Source organism: Colletotrichum abscissum, assembly GCF_030869225.1.
Source record: "Colletotrichum abscissum strain IMI 504890 chromosome Unknown Scaffold_31.1, whole genome shotgun sequence".
NCBI classification, from domain to species: Eukaryota; Fungi; Ascomycota; class Sordariomycetes; order Glomerellales; family Glomerellaceae; genus Colletotrichum; species Colletotrichum abscissum.
This window is the reverse complement of record NW_026850221.1, coordinates 248,816-274,731: the sequence shown is the minus strand read 5'-3', so window position 1 is coordinate 274,731 and position 25,916 is coordinate 248,816. Positions and strand designations below refer to the sequence as shown.

At 54.5% G+C, this 25,916-nt stretch overlaps 9 protein-coding genes across 9 annotated transcripts; 2 read left to right on the top strand and 7 right to left on the bottom strand.

Annotated features, from left to right (window-relative positions):
• Positions 1-260: 260 nt before the first annotated feature.
• CABS01_11416 (uncharacterized protein) lies at positions 261-1,586 on the bottom strand (the record flags this gene model as incomplete). Its single annotated transcript, XM_060544771.1, has 1 exon — positions 261-1,586. One exon carries the CDS (start codon positions 1,584-1,586, stop codon positions 261-263), a length of 1,326 nt encoding a protein of 441 aa, XP_060397593.1.
• A 2,072-nt stretch (positions 1,587-3,658) lies between these two features.
• Positions 3,659-4,882, top strand: CABS01_11415 (uncharacterized protein; the record flags this gene model as incomplete). Its single annotated transcript, XM_060544770.1, has 1 exon — positions 3,659-4,882. The coding sequence occupies one exon, from the start codon at positions 3,659-3,661 to the stop codon at positions 4,880-4,882; it is 1,224 nt and encodes a 407-aa protein (XP_060397592.1).
• A 280-nt stretch (positions 4,883-5,162) lies between these two features.
• On the bottom strand, positions 5,163-6,675 carry CABS01_11414 (uncharacterized protein; the record flags this gene model as incomplete). The annotated part of the gene is made up of 8 exons (XM_060544769.1): positions 5,163-5,243; positions 5,315-5,383; positions 5,503-5,905; positions 5,997-6,162; positions 6,221-6,282; positions 6,346-6,378; positions 6,430-6,442; positions 6,513-6,675. 8 exons carry the CDS (start codon positions 6,673-6,675, stop codon positions 5,163-5,165), a joined length of 990 nt encoding a protein of 329 aa, XP_060397591.1.
• Positions 6,676-12,710: 6,035 nt separating this feature from the next.
• On the bottom strand, positions 12,711-12,860 carry CABS01_11413 (uncharacterized protein; the record flags this gene model as incomplete). Its single annotated transcript, XM_060544768.1, has 1 exon — positions 12,711-12,860. The coding sequence occupies one exon, from the start codon at positions 12,858-12,860 to the stop codon at positions 12,711-12,713; it is 150 nt and encodes a 49-aa protein (XP_060397590.1).
• Positions 12,861-14,146: 1,286 nt separating this feature from the next.
• On the bottom strand, positions 14,147-14,535 carry CABS01_11412 (uncharacterized protein; the record flags this gene model as incomplete). The annotated part of the gene is made up of 2 exons (XM_060544767.1): positions 14,147-14,234; positions 14,345-14,535. The coding sequence occupies 2 exons, from the start codon at positions 14,533-14,535 to the stop codon at positions 14,147-14,149; spliced, it is 279 nt and encodes a 92-aa protein (XP_060397589.1).
• Positions 14,536-14,878: 343 nt separating this feature from the next.
• Positions 14,879-14,986, bottom strand: CABS01_11411 (uncharacterized protein; the record flags this gene model as incomplete). The annotated part of the gene is made up of 1 exon (XM_060544766.1): positions 14,879-14,986. One exon carries the CDS (start codon positions 14,984-14,986, stop codon positions 14,879-14,881), a length of 108 nt encoding a protein of 35 aa, XP_060397588.1.
• A 1,375-nt stretch (positions 14,987-16,361) lies between these two features.
• On the bottom strand, positions 16,362-16,565 carry CABS01_11410 (uncharacterized protein; the record flags this gene model as incomplete). Its single annotated transcript, XM_060544765.1, has 1 exon — positions 16,362-16,565. One exon carries the CDS (start codon positions 16,563-16,565, stop codon positions 16,362-16,364), a length of 204 nt encoding a protein of 67 aa, XP_060397587.1.
• Positions 16,566-17,529: 964 nt separating this feature from the next.
• CABS01_11409 (uncharacterized protein) lies at positions 17,530-19,512 on the top strand (the record flags this gene model as incomplete). Its single annotated transcript, XM_060544764.1, has 2 exons — positions 17,530-17,601; positions 17,680-19,512. 2 exons carry the CDS (start codon positions 17,530-17,532, stop codon positions 19,510-19,512), a joined length of 1,905 nt encoding a protein of 634 aa, XP_060397586.1.
• A 2,777-nt stretch (positions 19,513-22,289) lies between these two features.
• CABS01_11408 (Cse1) lies at positions 22,290-25,366 on the bottom strand (the record flags this gene model as incomplete). The annotated part of the gene is made up of 4 exons (XM_060544763.1): positions 22,290-22,917; positions 22,974-23,277; positions 23,325-25,202; positions 25,297-25,366. 4 exons carry the CDS (start codon positions 25,364-25,366, stop codon positions 22,290-22,292), a joined length of 2,880 nt encoding a protein of 959 aa, XP_060397585.1.
• Positions 25,367-25,916: the final 550 nt, after the last annotated feature.

Below are 25,916 nucleotides of genomic sequence, written 5' to 3'. Positions count from 1 at the left end.
AAAACAGTGGTATTCCCGAACCAAAAGGGCAAAGAAAGAATCATGATGCGTCACAGTCTGGGAATCATTACGAGGCAATGCAGGAAAAGAAAAAAAACAAGAAAGCAAAACACCCGCACTTCCAGCCTTGAGCAAATGGAAAACGACAGGAAAACGAGCAAAGTAACCCAGCCGAGGGAACGAAACCAAAAGTCGATGAACAAAACAGCCAATGAACGAGGAAATGAAAAAAGCATGCTGTGCTCGAGCGAGACCAAAGATCAACGATCCTCTCCCCATCCAAAGTGCCGATTGACAACATTCATAGCACTAACACCAGCCCTCACGAGCCCTCTCGTCGTCTCCTGATCGATCCCCGCGAGGACGTCTTCGAAGCTCGTGTCCTGTCTCCCCTCGGCATCTCGCAGGTCGCGCTGGTCCAGCTCGCCCTGCCTCCTCTCCAGCACGGCCTTGGAGATGGCCCGCGCCCACATGTTGTACAGGTCCACCTCGGACAGACTGACGTACTCCCTTCCGCGCGCCGCACCCGTCTGGGGATCTCTGCGGCGTCTGGAAAACGCCCACTCGGCCTCGACGACCTCGAAGCGCTTGGTGCGGAAGAAGAGGTAGGGCCACGCAAAGATCCAGAGGAAGGTCAGGTAAAACAGCCAGCGGATCCAGGTGGTCTGGCGCCAGCGGTTCACGCGGCACGTGTTGTAAATCTCGACCGTGCTGTCGTGGACGGGGAAGGAGACGTCGATGCGGCCGCGGTAGTTTGTGGCGCGAACGAGGTCCTCGAGACGAGCCTTGAGGCGCTCGTCGTCGTCGAACCCCGGCACGGTGCGCAGGAGTGAAAAGGTCTTGAGGCCCGCGTGCGAGGCGCAGTAGCGGTGGCACCACTCCCGCAGCGTGGGCGGCTCCTTGCTCACCTCCTCGCCGGCGGCGCCGCCTCGAGCACCCGAAGACCTGCCGCCGAAGCCTGGGGCACGTGTGGGGAAGACGGTACCGCGGCGGACCTTTGAAAAGTTGTCTGCGGTGCGAAGCTCACGCCAGGAGCGGCGGGTGGCGATGTCGCGGTAGAGGTAGGGGGTGAGCTCGACGCGGACGTCAAAGTCGACGACGGTCTTGCTCTCCGTCTTGTCGTCGCGCTTGCGGATGCTCTCGGTGTGGGTGCCGCGGACGCGCAGGTAGGGTCTCGGTGGCGACTGGGCGAGAGATGTGATGTGGGACTCGAGAAAGGCCGGGTCGGTGTCGAGGCGGCGTGAGCAGTGGATTTCGGCACCGGTTTCGGGGTCCCTGCGGAAGAGAAGCGGGGAGTGGCCGGACTCGTCTGCCAGGAGCGGGGTCACGGTGGTACTTATATTGTGTTTGGGGTCGAGCGACGAGGGCTCGTCAGTGTAGGACGGAGGCAGGTCGCCGGCGTTGGAAGACGAGGCTGTGGCGATGTCGTCGTAGTAGGGATCGTTTGTGTGGAGGGAGAAGGCGTCGGAGGGTTGGTTTAGACGGAGAGGTGGCGGGTTGGCGGCGGCGGCAGCGGAAACATTGTCCTTCTTGGAGTCTGGTTCGTAGGGTGACAGATCGGGAGAGAAGGCGCCTGGCATCGACATCTTGAGGGAATGGTGCTGTGGTGTTGTCGTGGGGAAGAAGAGGTAGGTCGGTGGTTTTCGATATGAGATGGCTGGTGAATGGTCTCGATGGTAGGATTGATGCGGGCGGCCAAGGCGTAGACAAATGCTCCAACAGCAGCAAAGACGAAAACAACAACAGCCAGCCAGGTAACAAGAAAAAAACGAGAGTCGTGAGGGGATGGGAAAGACAGAAAGGAATGGTGGTGTGTTGGCGACGGCCGTATGCGTTCCTGGGCACCTGGGTAGGCAGGCAGACGCACCAGGGATAAATTGCCCTTGGCTTTTGGGTGGTGGTGGTTATTTTGGCTTTCCGGTGGACAAGCGTGACAGGCACGACAAGGTTCCAGGCCCCGAATTCTGCATCCCAAAGTCTTGGCCCCCTTTGGCCACCCAAGGGACCCCTCCGTCTAGTGTACGGCTGGACTGGACTCTCAGCTCAAGTCGCCCGTCTTCTTTCCCCAGGGGAGGGGAGGGGCCACTAAGCTGCGGCAAGACTGTCATTGGGTGGGAAATTCGCTTTCGACGCCCCAAAAGTTCACAAAGTGTCTTCCCTCTCCACTTCCCATCAGGTACCTACGTAGTACGTACCTATGCCCGGGGACGCCCACGCCGCGCTTTCGTGCCGGTGCCGCTGTGCCACACAGCCCACCAGACCAGACCAGACTTTCCCATTCAGGGCGGGGATTGACCCGAACGGTGTCGAGACAAATCGTCCCACTCCTCCCAACTGGTGATGAGTCGTGACTGCCAGTGAGGCCAGTGAGACGTCGCCCGTGCCACGCGGTTCAATGCGATGAACCTGGCAAACTGGCGACTCATTCAGCTCAAAGAAGAAGTGTCAGCTGCACGTCGCGTCTTTTTTGATTGTTTTTGTGGTCGAATGTTCTCAGTTCGGATAGACAGACCCTTTTTTCAATTCCCAATCACTTGGTAGACTTGCCGTAGATGTGCCGATAAATTGATTCAAATGCTACAGACTTCATTTGCCACACCTAGCAATCTCTACATTGCAAAACATCACCATCCACCGCCCAAGGTATAGCCATGCATGGCCACAACATTGAACTTGGGCTCGTGACACTGGATCTCGTCTACACAGTAGTCACTCGAATCTGAATCTCAGCTGGGACCAGTGTTACGTTGAACGCAGTGTCCTGATACCGATGCTACCTGGCCAACTTTCTTCGGACGACCACTGTTGGTGTTCCAGCCTGCCCAGAAAAATACCCGAAACTACAATCCTAGCCCGGGAGCATACTATAGCATGAGAGGTGCAGAAGTTAGTCGCAGCGTCAAAAGCCGAGGATTCAAATTGTGGCTTGATTCTGAATTTTGCCTTCTCTCAAAACATCTCCCTTGACCTACCGATAGCTAGCAGGCCAATCAAAGTCGGCCAGTCCAAGGTATCCGTAGATCGACTATAAAATGCACCCCTTCGTGTTCGATTGCAACACCTCGTCCGCACTCTCGACTCTCTGATCGAATAGACGGCAGGGTCTCTCGTCAACGGCCAGAATCATCTCCAAGCAATCGTAACGATCTCCGTCATGGCTTCCAACTCAACGTAACGTGTACGGAATGCAAGATGGAGTACTAAATGGTAACACGCAAGCGACCGTTTAGGCGTCTCTTTTCTTCGGGGTCGCGGGGGAGAGAAAAGGAAGAAAGAAACGTTATTCTTGTATTTTGAAATGTGGCGTTCTCACTTGGCTGCGATTGGCCCTTTCGCTAGGAGTGTATAATGTGGCAGGATCGCCCCCGTCAGACCGTTATGTTAAACCGTTAGGCAGCGCCGACTTCCGCCGATTCTGACGACAACTCTTGACCAAGTGCAGTTATGGCATTCGTATAAGAACTCATTGGAATTAGACAAGGGAGATTCGGAAAATGGGTGATATTTATAAACCAAACATCACTTTCTCTGAGTCCTTTGCTCTACGCACATTATCTCTAGACTCCTGACAAGACCAAGTACCACCAAAATCTCTACTCACCAAGCTTTCGTCCACCCGGACAAGAATTCATTCTCAGCTACCTAGATTAAAAGAAACATGGCCTCATCACGCGCCTGGACATTCACCAACCGCGGCACCCCCCGCTCCGTCCTCTCCCTCATCTCCAGACCAACCCCAACCCTCCCACCAACAACCCAACTCCTCGCAAAAGCCAAACCCGTCCCCGGCGCCGCCGACGGCAACCAATGGCTCCTCGTAAAAGTCGCACACGCGGCCCTGAACCCGGGCGGACACCTCTACATCACCAAGCTACCCGGCGCCGTGCGCGCCAAGACGGCGGTGCCGGATTGGGACTTGAGCGGGACCGTAACGGATGTGTGGAGCCCCGAATCCGTTCCCGGGTCCGGTACCGGGTCCGAATTCAATGTGGGTACGTCGTCGGCTCTCAACGCCGAACCAAGCACAACCGCAGCAGTCGAGAGCAGCACCTCCCGCTCCTTCTCACAGGGCGACCGCGTCGCGGCCTTCCTCCCCATATCCTACGCCTGGCCAACCGGCACCGGCGCCCTGGCAGAACACGTCCTCCTGCCCGCACGCTACGCCGTCCCCGTCCCCTCCCACGTCTCCCTCCGCGACGCGAGCTGCGTCATGACGGCAGGCTGCACCGCCGCCGTGACCGTCCGCGCGACGAGCCTCAAGCGAGGCGACAGGGTCCTCGTCAACGGCGCCAGCGGCGGCATCGGGTCTCTGGCCGTGCAGATGGCGCGCGCCATCGTCGGGCGGGAGGGCCGCGTCGTCGGCGTCTGTTCGGGGCGGAACGCGGAGACGGTGTTGGGGCTCGGCGCTGACGAGGTCGTGGATTATACTGCGAGTCTTCCGGTGCCCGTCTCAAAAGTGTTGGGGGAGAAGTTTGGGGCTGAGGGGAGAAGATTCGATGCTGTTGTTGATTGTGTTGGTGTGCAGGATGTTTATGTGCACTGCGCGGAGTTCCTGAAGCCCGATGGCGTGTACTCTGCTGTGGGGATCAAGCCGGCTGACCAGTCCGTCGGGGCTCTCGTCAAGGCGGGCTGGCAGATGCAGATGAATGCGCTGTGGCCCCGTTCGACTTGGTTGGGCGGCACGGGGAGGCGGTGGGCTGCGACGGCCATGATGGATCCTGGGAAGGCCTTGATGGAGGAGGTTGTTGCTATGCTGGCGGATGGGAGGATCAAGGCCGTCGTGGAGAGAGAGGTTGGATTTGAGGAGGCTGTGGACGGGTATGACATTGTTGGTAGCGGGAGGGCACGCGGGAAGGTTGTCGTCAATGTCGGTGGACAGTAATCTAGCTCGTGGAGAATCGGTGTTGTTTTAGAGGTACCACTGGATGTAAAATCTTTGGAAGCATTATTTCTATTGGATACATAGATTCCTAATTAGACTTCGTCTTATTCTGAGCTCTTGTATAGATCGATCTGACCGTCAAAGCATGATGCCAGTCTACAGTATGGTATATATCTTTGACTCTTCCTCTTCGATGAGCACAGCGCCCTTCGATGACAGCTCGCCCTCTCGTATGTCTCTCCAAGCCGTCAAGCATGTCTATATGCCCGAAACTCAACCTTCAGCACACGAGCTCCTGCGCATGTCTATAGTCGAAAGCCACCACAACGGCCTTTGCATACGAAAGAGCAGCAGCCAAAACCTAAGAATATCAGTACGTCTCTCGAGCGGTATTATACCTGAGCAACTTCAAAGGAGAAGATCTCAACCTACAAAGATATGCATCAACTGATGACTGGCCCCAAGTAAGTCAAACGTCCTCGGGAACCATCTCTCCGGAAACTGACCCAAGAACAATTAGCAAAGTCTCCCGTAGCCCACGCATCAAGTTCAACGACCACACTCCCCGCAAGAAACGCGAGGTCAGAAGTCACGTAAACGCAAGAGCAATGACAACTCACCTTGGCCCAATACACCAAAACAGCAACACAATTCCACCCCGCCGTCCCCAAAACCCACCACCCGCCAACCTCGTACCACACCTCTCGTCCACCGTCCGCAGCCAGCACCACCCCATGCCCGATAGGCGCCACAAACGCCGCGAGCCCAAACGCAGCAAACAGCGCGGCGCGGTGGTGTCCCAAGTCCACGGCGCCCAGATCCGGCCTCGCCGTCGCCGCGGCGCAGAGGGCGGCCAGCAGGCCCGTCAGACCGACGTAGGCGTCCCGCGTGGCCGGGGAGCAGGGGAACACGTTGTGCGCTAGGGGGAAGACGGAGGACCACATTAGGGCGAGGACGCCGTGGAAGTCGGCTTTGATGCCCGAGAGGTACATGGATTCGCTGTGGGACATGAGGGTGTGGAAGCTTGAGGGGGCCGGTCAGCTTTGTACCTCTCTGAACATGTCGGGAGACACAGGACGAAACTAGGAAAAGCTGATAACGAAAGTGAACTTACGCCGTGGAAAGGACGAAACATGTTGTCACCCCGACAGCGTAGGCTGTACAGACGACTACGTCTGCGGTTGAGGCGATGCTCCACCTGGCTGGTATTCCATCGCTGAAGACGTAGAATGGCAGCAGAACGAAGACTATGGCTCCTATCACGTGAGAGTAGATGTTGACTGTTCTCGCTATCAGATTGTACTATTTTACCAGCCTGATGCTGTACTTTCAACTCACCCGACTCATTATGCGCATAGGTCCAACTGGCGAAACAGTCTGCCACGGAGCCACAAGCTGGTCTATCTCATCCAACATTAGATCAATTCATCAAGGAAACATCACCCTTATTCAGACATACTCACCGATATCCGGTCTGGATATGATCGCTCCCACATCTTGACTCAATCAGCTGCTTGGTCCAGTATACCACGAGGAAACAAACTCACTGTTGCCACTCAGCTACACACTTGAGCGTTAACTCTTCAACTCAAAGCAAGAAAACTTTCACAAGGTAGCCTAGATGACTCACGTAACTCCTCCCACGAGAGCAGCGAAGCCGCCGGCCTGGCAACCTTTTCTTCCGCCTCCTGACTCGGCCCGCTCCAACTCCACAGCCGCCTCCCGGGCGAGTCGTTGTCGATGGCCGTCCTCAGCCTGCGTCTCAACGCCGATGTTGATAGGAGTGCTGCCATTGCGAAGCGCGGCTATCACACCTCTCTCCTTTTTTTTTTCCGCGAGCGGGCGGGCGTTCTTCGGGGCGCGGCCTCGGTTGCCGGGTGGAAGTACGATGCGTGTACTCGCGAGTTAAAAAAAGTCTCGCCCAACCTTTCCAACGCTGTTATAGAACAATCGAATATAGGCTGAGTAAGTGCAACGACCAAACTTCCAGTCAAGGAGGTTTCGAAAAGGCTATAATGCAACCTGAAAGCCGCGAGTGGGATACCGCAATACCCAACCTATACTCACGTGAAGCATCAACGCATCAAACAAATAGAGAAAAAAATCCCAACTTTCGACATCGACAGAGGCTCCCATCGTTAATTCCCTTCAATGCCCATGAATCTGCCCTATTCGCTTCCTTTCCTGCCGCCATACCCGCCAAACAGGTGTACCAAAACAAGAAAGCCCACCGACTCGAAACCGCGCCCCGGAAGCGCGCCGATCCGGTGCGTCCCGTGCATCGGACCACCGCTAATTGCGACGACGCTGATGCATGCCCATGAATAATGGCAATCGGCATCCCGTAAACCCATCCAATTGAGGGAAGCCTTGACAAGAAAATCCGCTAGGAGAAAAAGGTGAGCATAGTGCAGAAACGGAATCGTGCTGGAACTCTGCTAGGGGGAAAACGTGCGCTTGATGCAAGGTTGGACCCTGAATCGAGGCGAACGTTGTGGTTCGTTGCCGCTCACTAGGTACAGCTCACTCAGGTTAAGTAGGAGATATTCTGGCATTTTGACTCTGGAGTCGGAATGAACACACGTTAGCCAGCAGAAACTACGTCGACGTTTTGACGTTCTTAACACAGAGACTTCCCTGAACTAGCAGACTGAACGAGACCAATGCTAGCCGGTTGGCGGAGTATGTTTGAGAGGTCTGGCCACGAATTTAGCATCTAAACGTAATTCATTTTTTGGGCAACGTTGGGCAGGTAGAGTAGATGCCATATTGTTTCCACGAGCGGGACTTGACACATTACGAGACCTGATGTCGATGGAAACACCGAGGCCGAGGACAATTCGAAAATGGGGTGGATCCATAGCCCGATGCTCCTTTATATCCGAATGATGGCATGTCAACCTATAATACACCATGGGAACAGAAACGGCGGCCCGATCCAGGTCGATCAGATTGGTTCGAGTCGGTCGTGCTCTCTTACAAGTGGAACGAGTCGATGGTGGCGTTGGCAGTGACTTTGAGTCGTCGATTTTGTCTTCACAGTTCCTGGACACGACTGGGCAAAGTATATCTCTCTGGCCAGAAAAGTCAAAACATGAACTCATGTTCCGAAAAGTCAATTACCAAACCAGAAGACGCAGGGGCTAATTGATCAACATCACCTCTATCCGCCTCGTCGGCAGAACAGCCGTTCGGGATCGTAAAGCCAACATCATATCACTTTCTCATCATAGTCCTGCACTTTCTGCAGAATCAAGACGTCATGTTCGAAGCAAACTATCCAGATACAAAACCAAATGGCAGAAGCCCTACCTGAACCCCATGAGATCTAAATGACGCCCACGACAAAGCTCGTGATCCCTTCGGATTCTACTCCGCTCTCCATCATCATAGTACTACAGGAGCTGGCTGCCTCTGCCCACTGGTATCAATATGAGAGTTAGTATAAAAGGGCAAAGTAGTCCTCAGTATGTCCCGCCTTCAACTTAGGAGGGATTTTGAGCCTGGACCATTCCTTTCGCTATTGTCTTCTTCATAGAGGTGACGCATCAAGTGTCAACTGTTCGAGCTATCAAAGTCGCAAGACCCAAGAGGAACTTCGCAGGCTTCATCCTAAAGCGAAACTCTCTCTGCCGCCTCTCGTGTTTGCCCGCCACTTCCAACATCCAAGTATTCCATCAAATATGATCACCTGGACAGGACGGAATACTGAGAAGAAGTCACTTAGCCCGATATAAGCCACACCCACCAAAGAGAAATGCCTGGCGCTGGACTAAGGCTGCAACTACAACAGCGGTGCATACGGCCCGAGAGAACGTACACGCTCAATCCTGCGGTCTCTTACCGAAGCTGTAAACCGCCTTTAATAGGGATCTATTTATATGGCAGACCAGGAGCATGTAATCTTTCGCTGAGCACTAGTTCACATTGCTAGAGACTTCTCAATGACAGGACCGTATGCCTGCCTCTGATGAATAGTCCATATCGGTATAAGACAGAAATGTCGTCTGTTCCCTCCTTTGCTACGTCACCAGGACGTCAAAAGCGACGCATATCATATGATAATCATGATCGCCTACGGTTTGCCTTCTCCCTAAATCACGTTTATGAATTCACGGACGGCTTCTGGGCGAGCGCAGTCTCTGAGAGGGCAGTCTTCACCTTGAGTACGTCCAGTCCTTTCCACAGCTGCAAAGGCTCCATCGGATGGTAGCACCAGAATCGAAGGAAATGGGCCATCTTCGTGAGCACGTTGCCAGAACCGTTGGACTGCAAACAGGAAGCCTTACCTTGGCCCCGAAAGACCGATTTGAAAGCGTCGGCTCCTTTGCGTACAAAGGGCGCTAGTATCAGCTCTGTATCCTCGCGCCCGGCAATCAATGTGCCCGTCCTCATAGCGAGACTGGTACCAGGATAGAGCTCAGGCACCGTCGTGGATGAAGGCAGCCATATGCGCCGGATCGAGAACCACTTACATGAGACGAATGTCACTGGCCGTTCTGCAGCACGCTTGCGCGTCTTCTTACCTGTTGCTCCCTTTCAGCCATTGGCACCGAGAGGCTTCACATGTTTCTGGAAGCCTTCGTTCTCCTGATCAACTCCTCGAAAACGTTGACGTGGGCTGTCAGCCACCACGCGAACAAAGGAGCAATGTTCGAACCCAGCCCATCTTGTCGTTGTTGGCATCCGGCACTCTGGGAGCCGCCGCCTCGCAAAGATGCTACCGGTCGGGCCAAGCCTTGTGCAACGTCAAATCCTCCAAATTTCAAAAGGGCGTCACCTCATGCTCCGTAACCGTAAAGCCTTTTTTCTCGATCTTGGTACGGGTCGGCCGACTCCCAGCGCCAGCACTTGAGCGAGACATTCCGCGTGCAACGTCTCCCGAAATCGCACTCCATCCTGACTCGCCATCGGGCCGGTGTTGCATGGCGCTCATTTACACTGCGACTTAGGCAGCAGGTTTTTGCCAACCCCCCCAACAGAGTGCCAACTCCGGGTTTCTGGGTTCTGAGTAGTGACGAGAGTAAGCTTACGTGCAGGGTGCGCCTGAAGCTCAGTGGTCTTCGTGGTCTGTGGAGAGGGTGCGTAATTAACTTGTCGGAGGAGACTGCAACCTCGAGACCTCGCGATCGTCCTCGCTTCGAGGTGGATATAGCTTGTTGACCCGCTACACCACGTTGCCCCTCCGCACGAGGATCATCAATTAGCACGTCGGAACGAGGGACGGGCTTTTTCGAGACGCTACCCTGTCGATCCCAGTTCTCGCCGTGGCCTACGGACTGATGCATTCTCCAGACAGAACTTTGGTCAACGACTCGTTTCCTGTTTCCTTGGAGGGATACAAACCAAATGGCTGGGATAGCTTCTCATCACCGCTTGATGAGGTGTAACGACCCTAGCTCATGTCTCAGACATGTCATCGAGTGCGACCAGCTGCTGTGGGATCACCCAGGGCGAGAATCCCATGATGGGAGTTTCCGTGATCTGGAAGCCAGTCGACCTGCCTCGGAGGGCGTCGTGGGCGTGCACACAGGAACGGACCGCTCAAATAATGAGCAAAAGGCGAAAGTCCCCCCCAGTTCTTCATGATCCTCAGCGCAAGGTACGAGTCAATATCCCCGTCTCTCCACGATTCGAAAGAATACGATGCCCCCAATACTACTTCAAAGTGACTAGTGCTGAGGCGGCTTGTGCTCATTGGCAAGGGTGCGGTCCGCAGTGTCAGAGTGTATTTCAGATCGCTTTCGTAGGGTTTGTGAGACACTGTGGACGTAGGACAGTACTCAGCGATCCCGTCTACGGTCTGACGGGTGCTGTATCCGGAATATGAAGACGAATTCATCTCTCTGATGCAAGACACTATTTGTATCTGCCGCCGAGGAGAGAGAGAGAGAGAGAGTAAAAGTGTGTCAGCACTGGCTCGTTATTGGCACATCTCACTGCGCACCTATGCTATGAAGGCAGCTGTAAAATATGCCTGCTGAACTGGGAGTCCGAGGCACTCAAGTCCCTAACTGACCGAAGCTATTGGCGCATATCGCAAGCCACACGAGAATCTCAATGTTGATCTGGACCTTGGCGGGGTATGAGTGGATATGTCGGGGACCTTCTAGTAGACAGTAAGACTGACTGTCATGTCCAAGATGGCATTTCTGGCGTTAAACCCGCATCAGTGCCACGCGATTGACAACTGGCCAAGATGATCGAGTCTTGCTTAGGTCTAAGAGGAAAAAGCAAGCGAAGAGGGTTAAAGTATGTGGAGAGGCTCCTCAGAGGTGGATCAGGGGCATCGTCTTTGCACTGCACCAACCGCCTTTCAAACGCAAGCCACCTGCGTGCTGCCAACCAACTAGGCTGTTTCGGGGCGCCCATCAAGCTAGAGCCTCGGTACTCGCATGAGGTCCAGGTCAAGTCGGTCGACGGATGGTCTGACAGCCTGGCAAAACAAGGTATGAATGCTGAGTCCGTACGGATGTCTGTATCCCCATGGAGTATCCGTGCAGAGTGTGAGAAATGATGATTTTGTACCACTCGGAGCGGACTAAGGACTACGGCGATATCGCCGGGGTTCGGCGGCGGACGTTATCCCGGGCCGGCCGTACTTGGTAAGCTGAACAAGCTGTGCAAAGACCCCACCCGAGACATAAAGCGGTTGGCTTGATCGGCCGGACGGAAACACAGTGGCGAGCGCAGAGCTCGGGCGAGTAGTTCAATCTGGGTTTAGGAGCTGATAGCAGCGCTTGCGGCGTAAGGGGACGATGGCTGATGACGATGCAGTCTCTGATGGGGGCTGAACTGAATGCTCTAATGCTCCAGCGTCAGCGAGATGAGAGATGAGAGGCCGTCGATAACAGACCCATTGTTCGGCCCCGGATTGGGGTGCTTTGTCCGCTCCTTGAATCCGTCTTCTGTGTGGTCAACCCTGATCCTGGCCGCTTCCGCTCCTGAGTGCCCTGCAAGATTGGCGACGTTGAGCCAGGGGCGCATACGTTAGGTGGTTCAGAGATATTGCGTGCGTTTGATCTGTCATAAGCGTTACGTCTTCAAGCGGCACGCTGGCACTGCCTTCGTTTTCTTTTTGAACGCGGGGGATGCATATCCGTAGGGAACGAGACGTGTCGGTACAAACTTGGATGTCGTTGGGTGCGGCGGCAGGCAAAATCTTCTCTAGCACAGATGTAAGCCGAGAAACCCAAGCAGGACACTGACCAGATGGTCGGTGCAATCCATACGTCCAAGGTGCCGGGCTTGCACGGAGACACCTTAATCGAAATCGGTTCGACTGCCGACGGCCAGGGGCATTGTAAAAGTGGGAGAGGGCAGCGGCGCGCTGATGCTCAAAATGGTAGATAGGACTGCGTTATTCGGGAGCAACGAGCTGAAGCGGGATGTCGGCTGCACTGGCCTGTCCAAAGTAGGACATCGCCCGTAGCTGATTGCCGGAACTTCTGCAGCAAAGCAAGCAAGTCGACACCATCTTGGACGGCTGAGTGTCAAGAGCCCTGGCCCAATTCCCGCACATGACCAGCTAGTATTTGCCCGACAGGCCAGTTTTTACTAGGGACGAGCGGCGCAGGCCGGTCTACTGTGTAGACTAGACCGTCTAGTCCAGGAGGCGCGCATGGAAAGGCAAGGCACAGTAGATAGGTTGATGGATCCCTCGGAGGCCATGGTGTGCTGCATGCATTGAGATCTCCGCAACGGTGCAGCATCATGGCGGAGAGGTTGGCGAGTTGGCGGAGACAGGAGGGCTTGGAGGGCTTCGAGTGGCCATGATGGAATTCCAACTAGAGCTGTCTAGGTACCTGTGGGAGCCTGTAATTCAGGACTAATCTATGACGGCGACTAGCCAGTCGGGCGTGCGATGCGAGATGAGTGCGGCCTCACTGGCTTCATGTTGGAGAGGCCACATGGGCATTGGCTTGGGTCCCTTTATTAGCGTTGATGGTTGATGCGATGCAACGCGATGCCATGCCATGCGAGGCCTGCATGTGCTGCATATTTGAGTGCGCCCGCCCGCCCGCCCAACTGCAGGTTCAAGACAATTAGATCTGATATGTCGCTGGACTAATTAGACCAGACCAGACTTGGATGCTGCATACTGCGTACACTGAGGCGGCGATAAAAAAGCTTGGACACCTGTGCGGATGAGAACGAGTGGGGAGCAAGGTCGAAGGTTCGGTCCCTGAGATCCGCTCCGCGGCGTCGTAGGAGACAAAGTGCGCGGCGTACCAGTATGCTCCACGGATGCTGCGGCGGTCAAAAAAGTGACGAGAGAGGGGACAGCTCTTGGTTTACAAGATATGGTCTGATGCTGATGTCTCTTAAAGTAGCGGTGGGGGAAGAGGTATGGAGATTCTCATCGACCGACGCGTTCGAGATCCGTCTCTCTGACAACGACTTCAAGCTGGAGACTGGAATTACAGGTATCCGTATCCGTACGTCTGCGTCAAGTGACGAAAAGTCTCCGGCGGCCATTTTTGTTCGCCTCTCTTGTCTCCCCTGTCGTTGTCGGCAGGAGCAGCCGCAGAGCAAGGCCAGCAAGCGGTGTTGTGTCGCATTAAAGGCTCGGAACGGCACATGAGCAGGACTAGTGCAGAGTCGCAAGAGTCAGGAACGACGGTGGCTGTTTTCTAGCTGATGTGATGCGATTTGCGAACCAACATAGGACGTTGTATGGAAATGGCACGCATGACGCGTGTGAAGGGTATAATAGTGGCTGGCGTGTCGTTGAGAAGAAAACCAGCCCGTGGCACCGTGTATGGAGTACGAAGTGTTTCCGAAGTGGTGCAGGAATGCGCTCGGTACCAGAGCAGCGGTGATTGATGAGCTCCCCTCCGGGTTAGGCGTTCAAGATGGAGGTGGGTAATGTGAAGTTGCAATGACATGCCACACACAGCCATGTATGACACAGGCTACGATCCGGCTCCCGAGATGGCGTCCTCCATTGTTGTCTTGCTCACCATGTTCTGACTCTTTGGGGAGACGGCCTGAAACTGTACAACGCTGACTGCCGCCAACAACCGGAGCCGGGACGATAGCCGGTTCCTACTGGTCTTGGTGTTGGAGTTTTTGGGGAAACAAACGGCTCGACCGATGACGCCGCAAAGTCAGCTAGGCAGTTGAGGTGGAGAAGCGGTGGCTGATAGGATGAAATGCGATGCCGTCTCAAGTCGATTCAATCTGATGGGAAAGTGCGGATGGCGTATGAGTTGACAACGAAAGCCGACGAGGACATCAAAGAAGCGGACGGTAGAAGAGGCGCTAGAGGATAGTCAGAGACACGGCTTCGGGCGGATGGAATAAAAGCCAGTGAGGATGTCTGCAAACGGCGATGGAGTCGAAACGGCGCCAGCGTCATCTGAAAGCAGTCAAGCTCTTGGTGTCTATATCCCATACAGTACTCCGTAAGTGAGTAAGGTATTCGTCGTCAGTACTGCGTAGGCCACAGGAATGTTTCTCCCTGGAATTGCGGCATTGGTTGCGTGTGTGTGTGAGTGTGTGTGTCCCTGGAGAAGTCGAGAGGGTTTGACGGGAATGACAGGCAGGGGAGAGGTGGGTAGTGGACGGAGGAAAAGACCAGAGCTCGCAGCTGGACCGGGGCCGCTGCAGGGGCATAGCAGGGATGAGAGAGGGTGAGCCAGGGCCAGCATGGCTAGAAGAGGGCTAATGTGTTTCTCTTTTAGCGATAGAAGTCTTCGAGTGTTTCTGCCCCTCTACTGCGCAGTAAGAGGTCCTCTCGCGTCTCGGCGCCCCTCGGTTCCTGACAGTGGAAGCGTCACGATGTGGACGACGCAGTCTCGTGGTGGAGCGACTCTGGCTGTAGAATTGCATTCGTAGCCAGTAGTCTGCTGATGCCCTGTATGCGTACGAATAGTCTCCGTGGCGATGGAACATGACCGTCGAGGTAGACAGGGCTCATCCATCTGACAGCGCTTCTGCCGTGTGTGGCGTGGCTCTCTTCTTCTCGTTCTTCTCGTTCTTGTTCTTCTTCTCCTATTGCCTTATCTCCGTGTTTCCGCGTTTCCGCTTCTTTCGAATTGCATCCACTCCGGACTCTTTCTCTTTTGGTCCAGGGGCTTCCGAGGAGAGGTAGGGAGGCATCTCATGTAGATGGTGCGCCTAGAGACTTGAATGCACGGCATGGTTTTGGGAGAGGGAGAGAGAGAAGCAGTCGTCTACGCCGCTGGCTCCAAGACCGAGTCTCTCCATGTGTGTGCTGCCATGAGCATGATGCACAGTGACTGTACAGGTACTGTGATGCAAGTCAGTTGGAAGAGGATGCGTCCCAAGATGGTCTCAGAATAAGGTGAGGTCTGTCTGGAGAGAGAAAAGATTCCATACGGAGTACGGAGTACCTGCGCAGTAGAGTCAATGACAGCGATACGTACCGTGGTAAGGTGGTATCCACTCTCGAACCCATCTGGTTCCGATAGCAGCGTGTCATTGGATGAGATGAGATGCCAGTGGAAGTGCCCCCAAGATGCAAAGCGGTCTCGAAGAAGGACGGGTCAGGGACATCCCCGTCCCTGCTCCAATGGTCCTGCCCTGAACCCGGTACTTGCGGGTTGCACTTGCCGTCGTTGCTTTGCGCAGGTACCGTTCGTTCCTTCCATTCTTTTCCCCTTCCAAGACTGGACGGCAAGACCACAGGGCACTCAACAGTCGACACAGGCACAGGCACACAGGGCAGGCACGGCAGGGACCCGATTTAATTTTCATTTTTTCTTCTTCCTTGCCTTCCTCCTTGGCCCCCCCCCCCCCCCCCCCCCCCCCCCCCCCCCCCCCCCCCCCCCCCCCCCCCCCCCCCCCCCCCCCCACCAAACCCACCCCACACCAAGCGGGCGGCGCACGAAACCGGCGAAACTGACGTAAGGCATCCCCCCCCCCCCCTCCTTTCTTCCCACCCCCCCCCCGTCCCCCCCCCCCCCCCCCCCGGCGGAGAGCACCCTGTCCTTGACATCCCAACCGCGACCAGCGCCGGAACGTATCGAATGTACCTCAAGAGCGGGCAGTGACAAGCAGCGAGTATTTCTCAAGGTATCCATCCCTTGACCTTGTGTCGTTCCACGCAATAAAAGTACCTGGTTCGGTAGTGTATTTTCTCCTATTCCACTCCGTACTACGTACTTTTGCCTACAAATATGACATATGTACGTAACTATGAATGCGTCTATCTACGTCCGTACCTCTGCGTTGGAAGGGGGTTCTGCAGTCAGAGCCAACAAAGAAGACGTGGAAATGTGACAAAAGAGAGCGAGAGATATCTATGTCACTACTGCGTAGGGAAGGAGGTAGTGACATGGAAGTAAAAAAGTGTTTGCTACGCTACATTTGAAATACACGTGCGAGGCAGATGCGCATATCCACCATTCCAACATTTCACCCCCGATCCAGTCCCAGTGAGTCCAGTCCAGTCCTTCCCGTCAAGTCTTCGCGCCTTGGGTCTTGGACCTTGCTTGGTCTTGCTTAATTTCGCCTACCGCATAGTACGGACCGCTCCAGGACGGTGCGGTAAGGCATGGTCTCCGTATAGCCTCCACTTACCTCTACGTAGCAAGGTACTCTTCTGCTTCTGCTTCTGCTTCTGCTTCTGCTTCTGCTTCTGCTTCTGCTTCTGCTTCTGCTTCTGCTTCTGCTTCTGCTTCTGCTTCTGCTTCTGCTTCTGCTTCTTTTGCTCCATTCTCATACTGCGCACTGCGTATGTACTCCGTAGGTTATTCTCCTAGACTCCTAGTACCTTGTCGTCCGTCCTGCCTCCCTTTCCTTCAGTCAGTCCCCATCACTTGTCTCCTCTCTGGCTCCATGTCACTGCGGGTTGTGGACTGGCCCTCGCAGTATCTCCCGTCTTCAGCGTGGAATCGTAATCATTCCCAGCTCGTCCTTACCCACACCCCCAACATCTCATCCGCTTCATTCGCCGTTAATGACTACAATTTTAAACCAAGAGAAGTGCTACCCTCCGCACCAGCAATCCAGTCTGCCTCTCTTCATGCCATTGTTCGCTGGCTCCGTCCCTGGAGCTTGAACCCCCTCCCTCAATCTCCTGCAGACCGCCTTCGCGGCTCGCCTTGGCCTTGCACTTACCTTAGTAACGGATTCCCGTCCCCTTCACCACCTCACCCCCCTCCCCTCCTCCATTATTGGCGGCCCCCATCCACCACGACCACACTACTACCACCGCTTACCTACTTCACACACACCTTACACCTCTTTCTCTACTTTCCTCCGCCATCGCGCCTCATTTCTTCTTCTTCCTCTCCCAAGCCGGCCCAGCCTCTGCTTCAACACAAACCGTTGTTTATTCTTCGCGCAGGCCAGGGGCGCTGGATCCAGAGACATCCATGGGAACAACTCACTGGTCCCTTTGTGCAGACCCGAGATACCGAATCCCCATCTCGACCCTGTAAACCTGTCCGTCCTCGATCCGACCTTTTCTTCTGCTGCATGCACAGCGCAACCGTCGTCAACCCTCGTTTAGACTGCATCCAGTCCTCCACCGCCGACGCCTGCTTTCAACATTAAGCATGCTTTTTTAATCCTCAACCTGATACCTTGGAGACCTTTCGAGTTCCTCTTTGGAGCAACGACGGTGCCTGGATACGCCTTACTAGTCACAACCCTTGTCTTAACCTCTTCCATCAGCCATGGAAACTTGCGAGGGAGTTCTCTTGATACCCCCTGATCGGGGCCAGATCTTGGGGCGCGCCATCTGGAAGGTATGGGATTGCGTTCGAACTCTCTGCAATATTGCCGTCCAAGAATTTTGTCTCTGACATTTTACTTCTTCTTTCTAGCCACGATATGTTGTTGTGGGAGGGCGTAGTGTCTACAGAGAAGCCGTCACCAGTCCGACTTTCCCTCAAAATGCCGCTTCAACCCGCTCCAACGGGACCGGCACCAGATCCCAGCCGCGGACCCCTGGCAACGACGACTACTACATCTCCATCTTCAAGTCAAAGGTAAGGCTCAACATGACGGAGTTCTCTGGCCCAAACCTAAGCCACCTGAACTTGCAGGACGACTGGGAGCCCTCCTACCAATACCCCGTCAGCTCTGTCATAGACTGTCAGGTGCAGATGCTCGCCCATCGCAAGCAGGGCCCCGTTCTGCCCACTCTCGTTATCACCATCAACGACAAGGAGAAGAAACGCCGTTCCAGTAGGGCTGCTGGCCTCATCTCGAGCAAAGAGTCCACTGCGACTACGCTCTGGTTTCGAACGCCCCCCGACGACCATCATATTAGTCTTCACGAATGGGCCCGGTTTATTATTTCGAGAAAACTTCCCATGAGCCCAGAAAGCCCGGCTTCTCCCTGTTTCACCAACCCCTTCGCCCAGCAGCGTTCTCGAGATGTTGATTACTTCCCTCGCCCTCCGAGTGGGAACCCGAATCCCCGTGGCACCCTGCAACACAAGAACTCGACGCAGACATACTCAAGCCGAGACCGACCCATCACTTTCAGCTCCGATTCTCCGAGTCTGCGTTCTAAGCGCAGTGATGTCTCGTCACCGACAAGTACTACCCATCCTGCTCATATGGGCTTCACCATCCCAGACCCCAACAAATACACTACTGTTCTCCCCAGCGACATCCCCTCGCCTGTCACAACGATGTCTATGAGCGACTATCAACGGAGCGAATTGATTGAGGGATGGACAGCGGCACAAGGACGTTCATCTACCATCAGCTCACCAATCCGCGGTCGAGGCAGCGTCAGCTCAGGAGGTGCCCAACCTTTTCCCGGTGCCGATTCTAATTCACCACCGAACCAGCGAGAGACGATCCTCGACCGTGCTTTCCAATTGCGCTGCATCCCTGGCTCCGAACTCGAGACTCCGGGTGAAGAGAAGCTCACATCGCTGGCTCGATTCGATGCATTGATGCGGGAGGCCGACGAGAAAATGCGCCAACAGGTGAAAGAAGCACATGCCGAGAAGATTGCGATGCTCAGCGCATTCGATGTCGATGAGGACTCATCCGAAGAGGAGGCTGATGACGACGAGGAAGATGAAGACGACGACGAGCATGACGAATATGCACACGAGGCGGATGCCAGTGGCAATCGCCAAACCTTGATCGCGCCCAATGCCCAACGCGCCCTCGAATATCTCGCCAGTCGTCAAGAGGAAGCCATGTCACCTCGCTCGCCCGTGATGAGGAGCCCGCCTGCCAACTTCAGTGTTCCCCTGCAGGCTCCTGCGCGGCCACACACGGCGCATTCTAGGATGCGGCCGGGTGTGACGCAAAGGACGTACAGCCAAACTCAGCCCATGGGCCAAGAGAGGCTCGATGTGCCAACCTCTTCATCCGGTAAGACATCCGATGATGCCAACTTCCGAACCAACGGGGAAAAGCGGGCGTCCGTCTCCAGCGCCAAGCGACTTAGCTTCAGCGAGTTCACCAAGCGTCTCTCGAGCACCAGCAGCTTACTTCTCGTCCAGACCAACACCAGCGGCGGGAGCAGTTGCGGCAGCAGCGAGTTCGACCCAAGTCCATCTCAGGTACCCAAAGGTACTTTGAACGCTAGGGGCGTTCCTCCGCGACCCCGAGACCTCGAGAGAGACGAGCAAGAACGGCGCTGTGGATGGCGAAACAGCATCGGCTTCACCGAGGGCGGTATGATTTGATCCGAATTACTACCGCCTGCCAACCGCCATGATTACCTACCCTCTTTACTATTGTCCACTCCGGCCGGATAGAACCCATACCATTATCCTTTCACCAAACCACAACCAACAGCTCAAACTTATACCCAACTCACGCCACAGCATAGTTGCTATATGTTGTACGATTTTTGATCTGACGATACCATTGTTTGCATCTAATAACGACTTATGATCGGGGTTCACAGAACACGGACCTGGCGTTTGATATTCGTTCTTATTCTCTACGCGTTGATTTCCCAGTTGGAAGTTTACAGCATCATTTCGAGGAGGGAGGCATTCATCAAAGGAAGCAGCACCTCGACGTCAGAGACTCGAGGCCTGGCGGAGTCGACAGAGTCCCTTCGGTACATCAAGGCACTCACTAGGCAAGCAATATGTCGGTCATACCACGTTGCGTCCTGCCCTTTCTTATGTATATGGCCAGTTTTGTCGTCCGTTGTCTGACGAGGCGGGTACCACATATTTTGCAGGACGCTACCTACGAGTTCCTGACTTTTATTTCTCAACGCAATTTACGTTCAGATGGACATATAGAAATGTTGTAGTACAAAGTTGACGAGGGTGGATGATATACCAATCTATGAAAAGCATTTGAAACATTTCATAACTTGTTCCTCTTACTGTCGCTGTTCTCTTGGCCTTGGCTTCTTTTCCCCCCAAGATAGAAAAAAACTTTTATCCTCCACAACGAGTCAACGACACCCAGTCTTCACCCACTGAAGGGAGATTGAAGCAGCGGTCAAACAGCCTCACTGACGTTCTGACAGTCATGACGTCCCCGCCCATTGTGGCACTGTTCATCTCATTTTCTAGCCCGCGACGTCCACGGGCGATTCCCGCGAGATCGGCGTCGTCGCCTTCCTTATTCCCACCATGTTTGCGGTTTTCCCAGTGTCCACAGTGCCACAGCAGAACAACCTCGTCCACCCAGGGGTCCCATATCGTCATGACAGAGAAAAACAGGGTCCTTTTTATTGGGTGTTCGTCTGTACTCTGCCGGGCGAACACTCCCACCCCCCGGCAAACACAATCAGTGGGTCAGGACACCCCAGTCTTTCTCAACGGGCTCGGCAAGCCCCCCACTTCGGAGAGGATCTGGAATCCTAGAAGGGAAAGGAAAAAGGTACGTGGAGTTCAACGCCCCCGTCGAGACGAAAACCTCCTTTTACAGGCCTCTGACTCTGTGTCTCTAAGGCCTTGTTTCCGACAGGCCTTGTTTCCGACGAGAGAGAGGGCGGAGAAAAATCAGAGTAAGCAGTATCCGTAGTTCCAGTCGCCACTACCACCCCATTTGCTGACCTGTGGCATCGCAGGCCAGGAGCCCTGGGAAGAGGAACCAGGGGCGGGATGAAATCAGTCGAAAGGGCCAATGTCGGTGAATTTGACCTTGTACGGAATACAGATAGTCGCTGAAGAACTTTTTCTTCTTCTCCTGCTACTTATTCAACATCCAAGTAGTTTTCTCCACAACTACATCTGCCTGCCAACAAAAACTTACACGGCATATTGGAAGGCAAAGACAAACGGACCTCGGGCGCGCCCGAGCTTTTTTCTTTCTTTGCGTTCTTCTGCCGCTCCCGGACCCCCTTTTTTCCTTCTGGAACTTCCGTTGCTTGTGGAGCATACAGTTTTTCTAGTCCTTCCAGAAGGACTATACGGCACTATACGGTATACGCAACTACCTTACGGATAGATTGCTATAGTAGAGTAAACCCTCGTGTTTAACAGAGTCTAACGACCAAATCGGCGGCGCCGATGACGGAAACAGGGAACCGGCCTGTCTACCTACTGTGCCAGCAAGAGAGTAGACCACACGTTGGCCTAGGCTCATTGGTTTCTGCGAGTGAATCTCGGGAGTTGCGACGCTGTCACGACACCCAGGACATTTCATCATCATCCACCGTTCCGCCCACCGTATACTACATACGACGCGAGCAAGGGGTGGTGGTGGTGGTAATTCTTTCCGCGTCCCTTCTTCTTTCTCCACAGCCGGGAATAATGGCAGATTGCAAGCAACACGGCACCGCCCGGGAGTTACACTGCAAGAACGATGGGGGGAAGGGGAGGCAAGGGGGTCACGAGAGGGTACTAGGGGGGTACGTAAGTCATTCAACTGAGTCTTGCCCTGGACCGGACCGGGTAGAGGAGGGAGGGGGGTCTTTTTCTGTGGATTGAATGCGAGCCTACCACCTACGGATACATACACTTCCCTCCCCCCAGTCGGGACGATCGAGCCGGAGCGGTGTGGAACTGCGGAACCTGCGGCGGTCGGCGCCGGTAGGTCTGTTCTTCATGGGTATCAATAACCTCTAATCATTTGAGACTTAAGTCGGGTAAGTGCATTGCGAAATTGCAAACACGAGTTGAAGAATCATCAGCTATCAGCCAGAGACATTGGAAACGGAAAATGCTTTTTTGCTTTTCTAGTCCTCGATACTCGAAAAAGGGGGACGACGCTTGTCACCCAATGCTAATCATCCAGCAAGCCTGAATCGAGTGTTTGCTCATGATATTTCTTCCACCGCATACGCCTAGCCGTGTCCCAGTCTCCGGTCTGGGTGAATTCTTCCCTTCCCACCTTCCCACTGTGTCTTCTTAACGCTTCTTTCCTGCGTCTTTTTTTAGCATCATCCGCACTCATTCACGTATTCCTCCTATTGGAATCTCTGCCATCCACTATGGGCCGTGGACCACGCATAATTGTCCAGCAACCCCAATCCACCGCCTGGTAGCATCTCCTATTGCAAGTACTGTTGTAGTGCTTGCTGCTGCTCTGGTGTGAGACGTGTGTTGACAAAGTTGACAATCGCGCCGTTGTGACGCTGGTTCGCGGAGCTGATGTACGCGCTGACCCAGGGAGCCACCGCCGTGACCTCTGGGTAGTCGTCACGCGCGATCGGCCGGCAGGTGTTGAGAGCAGTGTAGGACAGGCCGAAACCGATATCGTCAACGTCAGCTTCGTTAATGAGCTCGTCACCCAGACCGGCCGACACCACCGGAGGGTTGACCAAAAGAGCAAGAAGAATCTTGCATGTATTGGCCCAGCCCTTGGCGAACTTCTGCGCAAAGGCCTGCGACTCGCAGAGAGTCTTAGTAAGACTGACTACTGCGAGCTTACGGTCGACAGGTCGTGCAAGCTTTTCCGTCTCGGCCAAGACAAATGGAGGGTAGACCTTGGCGAAGATGCCCTCCTGAATCTTCTCAGCGTGCTTCATGAAGTAATCAGCACCGAAACCAGCCTCAACTCGGGACGCCACGAGGTGGAAGAATCGAGCGAAGCGAAGCTTGAGCGAATCCGGCGGGCTGCCCTGCAGCTTGGCGAACAGCAGGTTCAGGATAGTACCAAAGTACTGATCAGTAACCCCACTGAGTCTAGTTAGTATGGAACTTTCAAAAGGTCTGTTGGCAAGGGATTGACATACGGCTCGAATGACTTGACGACTGCCTCCAAGATGTCAAATGCGTACAACTGGTACTTTTTGACAGCGAGGAGACGCTGGAAGATGCCGAGGATCTGCTCCAACTTGTTCTCGGAGACAATGAAAGCGGAAGTTGCCGGGATGATGGACGACAAAAGTCTGGTGCAGGCTGGGACGTTGCCCTTAGTGTCCCACAGAGCCGGTTCGAGCAGCGGGGACAGGAAAGCCTTGTAGTTGTCCGAGACTGCATCCGGAGGGCTTGACTCCAAGAGCTGGGCCAGAATCTGGAAAATGTACTGCAGGAACTCTGTACCATCGTTAGCCAAGTCATTTTTGTGTCACTGGTCAACATACCGGTGACGTCCTCAACCAAGATCTGGTTGAATGGCTCCCAAAGCTTCTGGTTGAAAAGCGCAGCGTGCGTGGATGAGGTATATCTGACGAGAGCGCCAAGGGCCTCGAAGTGGTAGTAGTAGAAGCGCGGGTTGCTAGGGTTCTGCTTGATCATGTTTGTGATGGCAACCAAGTGTGTCAGGACACCCTCAACCAGCGGCGCGGCACCGTCCTTCAGCACAATGAGAATTCTCATAACACATCTCATCAAGAACTCGTTCTCCTGCAGCTTGGCAGGGGTCTTCTCCTTCTCAATCAGCTTGAACAGATGCTCAAGCAAGTCCTTGGCGAACGGCTGGATGTCTTCGCGGGGGAACATGACCTTGCCCGAGTCGTCCGACAGGAACAGCAGACGCTCAACCGCAATCGCAGCATATGAGTAGACCACGTAGTTGTCCGACGCCAGGTTCTGAATGAGGGGCGGGAACGCCAGCTTCCATTGCTCTTTTGTCAGTTGGCTGCGGAATGTGTGCAGGTACTTGATAGCATCGACCTTGGAGATGGGCTCAACACCTCCGCTGGCCATCAGATCCGCAGCAATATGCTGTTCAAAAAAGTCCACGACGTTGACCAATGAATTGACCGTCTTGACACCCTGAGCGGCGGTAACAGATCCCTTGGCCGCAATGGAGATGAAGAGGTACACCGCCGTGTCCTTCGCCTTCCAGTCGGATTTACCCTGCTCCAAGTAGTGGTTGATGTACTTGTAGACGACACCAGTGACGAGTTGCTCGTACTTTTCCTGAAGTCTTCTCAAGAAGTCGGTCGCGGACCGGCGTCTCGAGTCGGTGTCTGAGCCCTCCAAATCCCTGCGGATGTACTCGATAGGCTCATCCTCGAACAGCTCCAAATCAGACTCGCGCAGGGCAACGTTGGGCAAGATGACCTTCTCGACCACCTGGCCCAGAACATTCTCGTCCGCAAAGACACCCGAGTGCTGCGAAGTGCCGGCGACAGCGGTCAGGAAGTGCAAAGCCTTGCTGACCAAAAGGTCGTACTTGGTCTCGGATCCTGTGCTGGAGAGCAGATTCCAGGCATTGGTGATGAAGGGCTCCGTGTATTTTCCAAAGTCCTCGTCGTACTTGAGTGTGTAGAGCTCCAGAGCCTCGCAGATATCGGCCTTGACGGTATCGATGACGCTAGCTTCGGTATCGTCGTCGGTCTCCAGGATCGGGTTCGTGTATGTGAGGTACTTGTGCAGCAGTTCTGAGATGGACGCCAGGTGCTCCTCGAAAATGGGGGGCATGTCGTGGGACGACAGGTCGTAAAAGATCTTGATCATGAGGCTCAGAGACTCGAACCAGCTCTTGAGGACATCCTTGTTCTGGGCGTTCTTTGTGATTTGCTCATCGGTCTGGACAAGCAGCTGCACAAAGGGTTGCGCAAATGTGCTGATGACGTGGTTGATCTCAGTGTATAGCTCGTCTGTTCTGAAGAGAGGACGCCAGCGGACGAAAATGGAGTGGGCGACTTCGAGGACACCAATGTTGACCTTGGGATCGACGGGGGAAAATCTCTCGACGAGCTCTTGGGTCAGTGTTTGCCAACGCTCCCAGAAATCTGAATCGGCAATGATGCTGATAGCATCGCCGAGCTGGGTCTGGATGGTTGGTGGGCAAGAAATCATCAGCCCGATGAGCTGAGACTTGATGGTGTTCACCTCATCGGCGGGGAGCTTGTAGTTGCCATCGGCATCGACCCAGTTGGAGCGGATGAAGTTCTTGAAGGCCAAGGCGGCGGCTAGCCGGGTCTTGAGAGGAAGAGAATCTGAAGCGACAATGTTGAGGAGGTTGAGAGAGTATTGCGGCTTGGCTGCCTCTGCCTTGAGGGCTTGCTCGGCTGTTTTTCACGTTTGTTTATTAGCATACAAACAAGGTTGGCGGGGTACGAGGCAACGGCAACGGCAACAGCAATGGGAGGGCGCTGGTGGTACCTTTTCTGTGAGTGCTGGGATCTAAAGTAGCATCCAGCAGCTGGGCAATGGTGCCCATTTGGGAGGCCATCTTGACAGAGTTCGCAACGTCGGGAGAGTGTGTGGTTGAGGAGTGGCGGTGGAAATTTGTTGTAGTGATGGCTTCTTTTGCCTGCGCTGAACTTTTTGGGATGGGGGGAGTGTTGCTGTGGGGGACGAGGCTGCCTTGTACTGTACCTTAGCTGACCTTATGGAAAAGAGATGGAAGGTGCTGTGGGGCGCTTTCCATCATTGGCTGTCGACAATGACAGACACTGACAAGCGCCAGCCGAAGGAGACCGAGAGCTTTGTCGGAAAAACTGCAGGGAGAGGTACCTACAGTCTGCCTTTAAGGTACGTATAGGTAGGCAAACACCTTGGCACCTGAGGTACCCTAGGCAGTAGGCACCGGGGCAAGTGTGCGATTGGTCTGTGCGCTACAGAAGATGGAGAGACCTCAGGTAGGGCGATTGGAATGAAGCATCCGCCAGGCTTGACGCAGAACGGCAAAGAGACAAAGCTGCTGCTGAAGATAGTGTTTTACCTTCCCTGGCTGTTTACCTTAGGTCGTCAAGGGGTTTAGTTGAGTTCGGATCACACTA